Genomic DNA, 7,218 nt, shown 5'->3' on the forward strand with positions numbered 1-7,218 from the left:
CGGTCTCATGCTCCTGTCCTCAGCTAACCCCACCAGCACCGCAGGGGACACTCCACCACCCTCCGGCTTTCCCAGCACCCTGCGCCAGGCGTGCAGCCGATGGCCGGTCTCCCCATCGCCCCATGACCCCAGAAACGTGTTTGAGAGGCTCTGCCAGGGAGCACCGAGATGGTGCTGGCTCTTTCCAACCTTCCCTCCCGTCTTCCCGGTGTGGACCCTGTGCCCAAGGCACCCCTTCCCCTCTCTGGCCCCATACCACAGCTCTCCCCCTGTGGGAATGGGCTGGGAGATAGTGGCAGCAGCCACAGCTGCATCCCTTTCTCCAAAAGCTGCTGCCAAGAAGTGATACTAGGGGAAATTGAGAGGAGAGCCACGTTTTGAGGGGTGCAAACAGATGGGAGGAGGCAGAACAGACCTGCTGCCACAGCAATAGAAGGCAAGGCTGGGCAGGTGAACGTTGCTTTTTGGGTTGTCCTCATCCCTTCACTGCTTCATATAGAGCAGACAGGGTGCAAACTGGAACACAGGATGCTCCAGTAGCCTGGCATTCTTGCATGCCATGTCTCTCTTTGTCCTTTTTAAATAAGCAAAACTCAGTAAGACAAGGTTTTTGGTCATGTCGTGACACCTTTGACTATTACTTTGCTTAACTGCACATCAAGGTGCAGTTCAGTTCCCACAGTTATCTCTTCCCTCAAACACTTTTTCTGCTTCTCAGTGCTTTAGGCTACCAGTGCCAGCTCTTAAGGTTTTCTACATCTGCTTTCTCCCAGGGATGCCCAATCTGGTGCTGTGCAGAGTACCAGGGGTGCCTGCAACTCCAGCACTTCCACACTGAAGTGCCCTCCCCGTGGCTTAGCTGTGTTAAGCACTTACCCTGCCAAGATGGAGTGTTTACACACCCCCTCCAGCACATTGCACCTATTTAGGAAGCTGTTTATTCTCAGTACATCTGTTCTGTAGACAGAGATGGTGGCAGATGAGCTCAGTTCTTGGACAGCAAGTGACACCATGGTGTATTCCAAACTACTCAGCTTCTGGAGGTGAAGATCTGTGCTAGAAGTGACCAACTCGTTCTGGTGAGTGCTACACCCATCACCCCAGCTGTGGGACCTGATGTAATGCCTCTGTGAAAATGGAACGAGCAGAGGAACAGGCAGAGACCAAATTATCCTCATTCCTTGCATAGCTCAATTGCTCACTTTCTTGATCCTAGACTGGTAGCCTCCAGGGATAAGAAAGTGCATTGTCAGAGGATCATTTCACATCCTGCATTTCTGCATTTCTGAAAGTTCTCCTCAGGGCTCAAGAGGACTCTTTAGGACTCAAGGGAACAGATGATTTGCAAAGGGCTGTAGTGGGGGACCTGGGAAGAAATTCTGCTTGGCCAGCCTTGAGGAAGGGGAAAAAAATAGAAAAGTATAATGTATTCATGTGAGCAATTAATTTATTTTTCTAGAAATGTTCTCCTGCTTAAATTATAACCAAGCCCTGGCACTGCTGAGTGCTATGATTTAATACCCCCATAATTAAAAGACTTTGTTGTCATCCCAAGTCCTCACTGTGCAGAGAAAAATCAGCTCAAGAGCAGGAGAAATGTTTTTTAAAAGTCAAAGGCTGATTAGCATGAACACTCGTGAGGAGGCTTCCGGCACACAGCCCTCAAACCTGTCAGCTATCCCCACCCCAGGGCAGAGTGTGCACTTTCCTGTGCCAACCCTTCCCAGCCTGCCCAGGTGGTTGTGCCAGGCAAGGAACAGCAGGGTCCAAAACACTCACCTAGGCCTTCCCTGTTCAGGGTGAGACAAAGCAAGAAGCAGTTCAGGAACACCTGGCACTCCATAAGGGATGAAGGATGCTTATCCAGCACACATTAAGGAAGACGTTGGCTCTGTTCTAGCTAGAGTGGGCTCAAATGCAGGCTCCTTACTATGCTTCAGCTGTAAGGTAACAGTCACATAAATAACTTAAAAATAATAGAATTTTAAGGGTTGGAATGGACATTAGAGATCATCCAGCCCCAACCCCTGCCCTGGGCAGGGACACCTCCCACCAGAGCAGGTTGCTCAAGGCTCAGCCAACCTGGCTGTGAACACTGCCAGGGTTGGGCCAGCCACAGCCTCCCTGGGCAACCTGGGACAGGGTCTCCCCACCCTCACAGGGAAAACTTCTGCCTAAGATCTAACCTACATTTCCCCTCCTTCGATTTGTGCCCATTGCCCCTTGTCCTGTCCCTGCAGCTCCTAACACAGATCCCTCTGCAGCTTCCCTGGAGCCCCTTCAGCTCCTGGAAGGTGCTCTGAGGTCTCCACACAACCTTCTCTTCTCCAGGCTGAACAGCCCCAACTCCCTCAGCCTGTCCTCACAGGGGAGATGCTCCAGTGCTCTTAGCAACTTTGTGGCCTCCTCTGGACTTGCTCCAACAGTTCCATGTCCTTCTTAAGCTGAGGACACCAGAACTGTGTGCAGTATTCCAGGTGGGTCTCAGCAGAGCAGAGCAGACGGGGAGAATCACCTCCTCTGACCTGCAGCCACACTCCAAATGAACCAATCGACTCAGTGAAATGGCAACTCTAAAACAAACTGATGGTGCAAAATTTCAGCACTGTATTCCACCAAAAGGAATTCCATGACTCCTGAACATGCATTTACCCACAGCAACACACACCTTTCTCCTAGAATTCAGGTATGGAGCTTCCAAGGATCCTTCAGTTTGTGTAGAGCATCCACGTGAACAAAGTGACTTTACCATGAGGCTGTAGCAAGGTGTCGGGGGTAGATGTGTTTCAGATGTCAAGACAGACAACTATGAACTTTAAAACCTCCCTCTTCTGCTTTATTGACAGGTAAATTGTTCAAAAATGTTCTCACAATTCAATAATTACAAAGACTTAGACTTACATTAAAAAAGTAAAAACCAGAAAACCCCCAAAGCAGTAGTGTCCAGCTCTAACTGAGCCCCTTTATCAAGGATCTGAGAAAAAAGAGCAAGTACTGTCGAACACTTAAACGTAACAGGATTAAATGTTGACTAGAACACTCAGTTTAAACTAAAGATAAGTGCATGTCCTATACAGTGTTTCAGAAAAGAACATTAGCCATTGGTATATCATTAGCCCATTTAAACCAAATTTTAAATAAGTGACATCCAACTGTCATAAAATTGGCACAGAAGGCACACTAGTGTGACAATTGACAAACTGGATATGCCAGCCACAGAATTAATTACAAGCTTTTTAATGAAACATGGTCACAAATCTTTTGATTACTAAATGTATAATACATGGAAGCATGAGATTAAATATACAGGCAAAACATCACCGCACGTGGGTCATCGCAAAATATACAGGAGTGTGTTGTGCATTTTTCTACATGATCAATACTCAATTACTAATCATGGGGTCTTCATGCAGGTGAGGCTACAATGAATGAGAAAAGCAGCACCCCCAGTGACACATCCTTCACGTTCCACTTTGGTAGCCAATCAAACACATGATGGTGTAGTGTGATATAGTCCCTCAGGTCAAGCAGACTTGGAGGGCAACGAGTCCACGAGGTTTGCTAGCTAAAACAGTGTAGTGTGTCCTTACACCAAAAAAACCAGGAGAAACAACTTCTCAGGAGGAGACAGGCAGGAATTAGAAGTAAATTTTTTTTTCCTCACAGCAGTAATTACCAGTATTTTAAAAGCCCTGACTAATGACTGATTGATGAGGACTAAAAAGCAGGGAATGGGGTAAAAGAGAACTGGCAGTAGTCCTATGCACAAGACTAAAAAGTTGGTAGAAAGGTAGAAAGAGTTATGTAGCTGTGTATGTAATGGCTAAATGAATTTAAAGGCCACAAAACTATAACCAACTTTTCTCTCACTTCCTGGCGATTCTATTGATGTTGGGAACGACCTACAGCTTCCTAGCATTCTGTTTAAGGTTTAGGAAACAGTTATGGGAAAAAGGGAAGAGTGTATTCATCTGAGGATGTAACTAGACCTGCTCACATTTCCTACTCAGAGGTCCAAATTCTGTCTAAAAGGATTTCCTGCTAATCAGACATTACATCATTCTATAGAAAAATAATATTCCTGATATCGTAGCAACATTATCAGTCTCTCTCTCTATTTCTCTTTCACCATAAGAATAAGACTATTTACTGGTGGCCTTAAATGCTCCTATGCAATAAAACTGTGTCACAGCTGTGCAGAAAGGAATCAAACCGTAACAGAGCGGCGAACAATTCTGCAGAAAAAGCTCCATCACTATCAGTAAAGGATTTTCTTCATTTCAACAGTTGTATCTACAGTCTGGATATATAATTATTCTTGTACAACACTAGAGACTCAGTGTCAGTCTTGGCACTAGCATTATGAGACAGCCTTGCCCTGCTCTGGAGTACAGGGAGCAGTGGGTGATGAAGTCGGAATGATGCGAGCGACAGTTATGCGTCACAGGTTGACTGGTCCAGTCCATCTAGCGTTAGCTGATTCCTATGTGGAGAGTTGGGGCTTGGGGGACCACTTGGATTTGAGCTGTTGGATGGAGTAGAGTGTTTGGTGGAGTCTGAATCAGGCTGTTAATGAGAAAGGTTAAAAAAATTACGTTTACTTAAAGCAAATTCTTTACACTCAAAAGCTTTCAAAGGCACTCAGAAACAAGGGTGAGCAACACCTTCAGAGCAGAGTGCAACAGATTCATTCCACAGCTAAACAATCATGCAAATACTTCTACTATCATCAAGAGGCTGCAGTGCAGTGTTCTGAGGGAACAGGAATTATGGCATGTGCATGCCATAATGCCAAAATACAAGTATGTGGAAGTGGCTGCATCTCAGACTCCTTTAGCCAACACAAGGCTGTCCTGATGGAATCATAGAATCAACCAGGTTGGAAGACACCTCCAAGATCATCAAGTCCAACCCTACTGTGGTCACTAGACCATGGCACTAAGTGCCACATCCAGTCTCAGCTTGAAAACCTCCAGGGATGGTGAATCCACCACCTCCCTGGGCAGCACATTCCAATGCCTGATCACTCTTTCTGTAAAAAATCTCTTCCTAATATCCAACCTAAACCTCCCATGGCAGAACTTGGGAATGCATCTACCTGTTCCCCATTGCTCTCAGTTTACCAGACTGAAATTTTTAGGCCATTTTTATAGCCCGAGAGTAGGTTTATCTGCCCATATAAACATGTAGTTATGGTCAAATCATCTTCAGTTTGGTGAGAAGGAAGGAAACAACTATATCAACTGTTTACAAAACAGCAACAAGCATGTAGAGTGCCTGACAAAGGAGAGAAGGCTGTCAAGTATCAGGCTAGAGATCTGGAAAAAGAATACACTTACTGGAGACACCCTAGACCAACATCTAATAAAGACTATCCACAGCTATTCCCTCAGTGTTAGATTAGCTGTTGGATATGTGCCTTCACAGGCTGGTCTCACTTCAACAGGAGGGCTGGCAAGCTTCCCACTATTTTGGTGAGTTGCAACTCTGAGCACTGCACATGTTCACAGCTGATCAAATGCTGTGCAGGAGAAACTGGTACCAAAGCAGCAAGTTATTTTCAAGAAAGAGCAATATATATTTAGCAAATAGGTTAAAAGGTAACATTGCTCGAGAATGTTGTGCACAAGATTTTGCATGGCTCAAACAATAATAAGATCATCTATAACAAGATTATCCTAACATGATCCAGTTCATGCTGAGATAAAGCCAAAAGCCACGGGGAAAAGAGTGTAAAGCCAATAGGTGTTAGACACTTCTTTCCAGTTTCAAACTACTATTCCTTGAAATTTAAGAAGTGACAAGAAATTGTAAGATCACAGAATCATAGAATCAACTGGGTTGGAAAAGACCTCCAAGATCATCAAGTCTTAGTTCCAGCAGTGACAGGTTAATGGTTGGACTTGATGATCTTAGAGGTCTCCTCCAACCTTGATAATTCTATGATTCTATACCACTGCACCCTGCAAAGGTTTGGCTTCAAAATCCAGAACCTCACACAGCCCTGCAGTTGGGTACCAAATAGTGCTGAAAAGACACGAAGATCTTGATCTAGGAGTTGCCTACCAGGAATAATTCCTAACACTTTTCTTGCACAGGTAGTGCTTGAGCAAAGCTTGGAAGAAGCTACAGATATGATAATTTCAGGAAATAAAAATCATATATCTTCTCTCCTCATTTTCAGGGACACCAGTTTTGCACAGCCAGGATGTTTTCAGTTTGGTGACATGCTCTTACTCTTGCTAAGAGCAGTTTTATGTTATTTTAAAATATGATTCCTTCTCAAGTTGCATGACAAAAAGTCTTCCTTAAAGCAGCACAGAAAACTACTTAACTAGTCATATTACTTTGCTATTCTATGCTAATAGCCCAGAGAACATTTTTAGGAGCTTTGAGGACATTTCATCAATTAGTCAAATTTCCCTTGCCTCTAAAGCTTAATCCAAGACATAATATTTCTTAAAATATCACCATAAAAAGATCTTTTCACAGCTTTGACGTTTCTAACTCATAAACATACATTACAGGCTGGAAAAAAACCATTTGTGGAAGGAAAACACCTCCATGAAGAACACTGTCTTTATAAAAGACTTCCTTGGAAAAGTAATTTATTGGAAAAATCTACGACAACAGGATATTGTTGGTCCTCATTTAACAAAAGCTGCTTTACCTCTTTGTCAAACTCCTGGTCAGGGTCGGACATACTCCGGGAGGGCAGAGTTGCTCCCACATCACTGCCACCTGGGAAGAAGGAAGGAGAGAGGGCAGGTTTACACCTCTGGTTGATGCCACAGATGACAGCTCAGAACTGCCCAGTTTGCTTCCAGCCTTACTTGAGGAGGGCCATGAGATGTAGGTTTTGTTTCTCTGCTGCTGCTGCCGCGAGAGGTTAGCTGTGGAGGGACAGGTTTTTTCATCCTGTGCAGGAGGTAGGACGCTCTACAGTTGAAAGGAAAGCATCTTATTAGCCAGCAACAAAAGCTATCTGACTGCAAGTTGTTACTCAGGAAAACTTTACTGTGCTTTTGAAGGTATTACAACCCAGTGTTGGTAGAAAAACTGAACTTACTTGACCACATCCACATATTTTCAGTAACAGACACAAACCCTGAGAAAGACAGAGAAAGAACTAAGCCCCATAGCAGCCACTGGAACCTGTCAGCCAGCAAACTCTCTATGAAGGGGCAGGGACTGCAGCAACAGCTCTGCTTTCCTTCC

At 44.6% G+C, this 7,218-nt stretch overlaps 1 protein-coding gene across 1 annotated transcript in view; it reads right to left on the minus strand.

The window, feature by feature from the left end:
- Positions 1-3,970: 3,970 nt before the first annotated feature.
- The window catches only part of CDC42BPB (CDC42 binding protein kinase beta (DMPK-like)), a 66,481-nt gene continuing 63,233 nt past the window's right edge, over positions 3,971-7,218 (minus strand). The window contains exons 34-36 of the mRNA XM_009070803.1: positions 6,834-6,939; positions 6,671-6,741; positions 3,971-4,566 (exon numbers count right to left, since the gene is read on the minus strand). Of these exons, the coding sequence (XP_009069051.1) occupies positions 4,435-4,566; positions 6,671-6,741; positions 6,834-6,939 (309 nt within the window). The 3' untranslated portion in view covers positions 3,971-4,434. The remainder of the gene's footprint in view (positions 4,567-6,670; positions 6,742-6,833; positions 6,940-7,218) is intronic.

The sequence above is a fragment of the Acanthisitta chloris genome, unplaced genomic scaffold (assembly GCF_000695815.1).
Source record: "Acanthisitta chloris isolate BGI_N310 unplaced genomic scaffold, ASM69581v1 scaffold20432, whole genome shotgun sequence".
Classification (NCBI taxonomy): Eukaryota; Metazoa; Chordata; class Aves; order Passeriformes; family Acanthisittidae; genus Acanthisitta; species Acanthisitta chloris.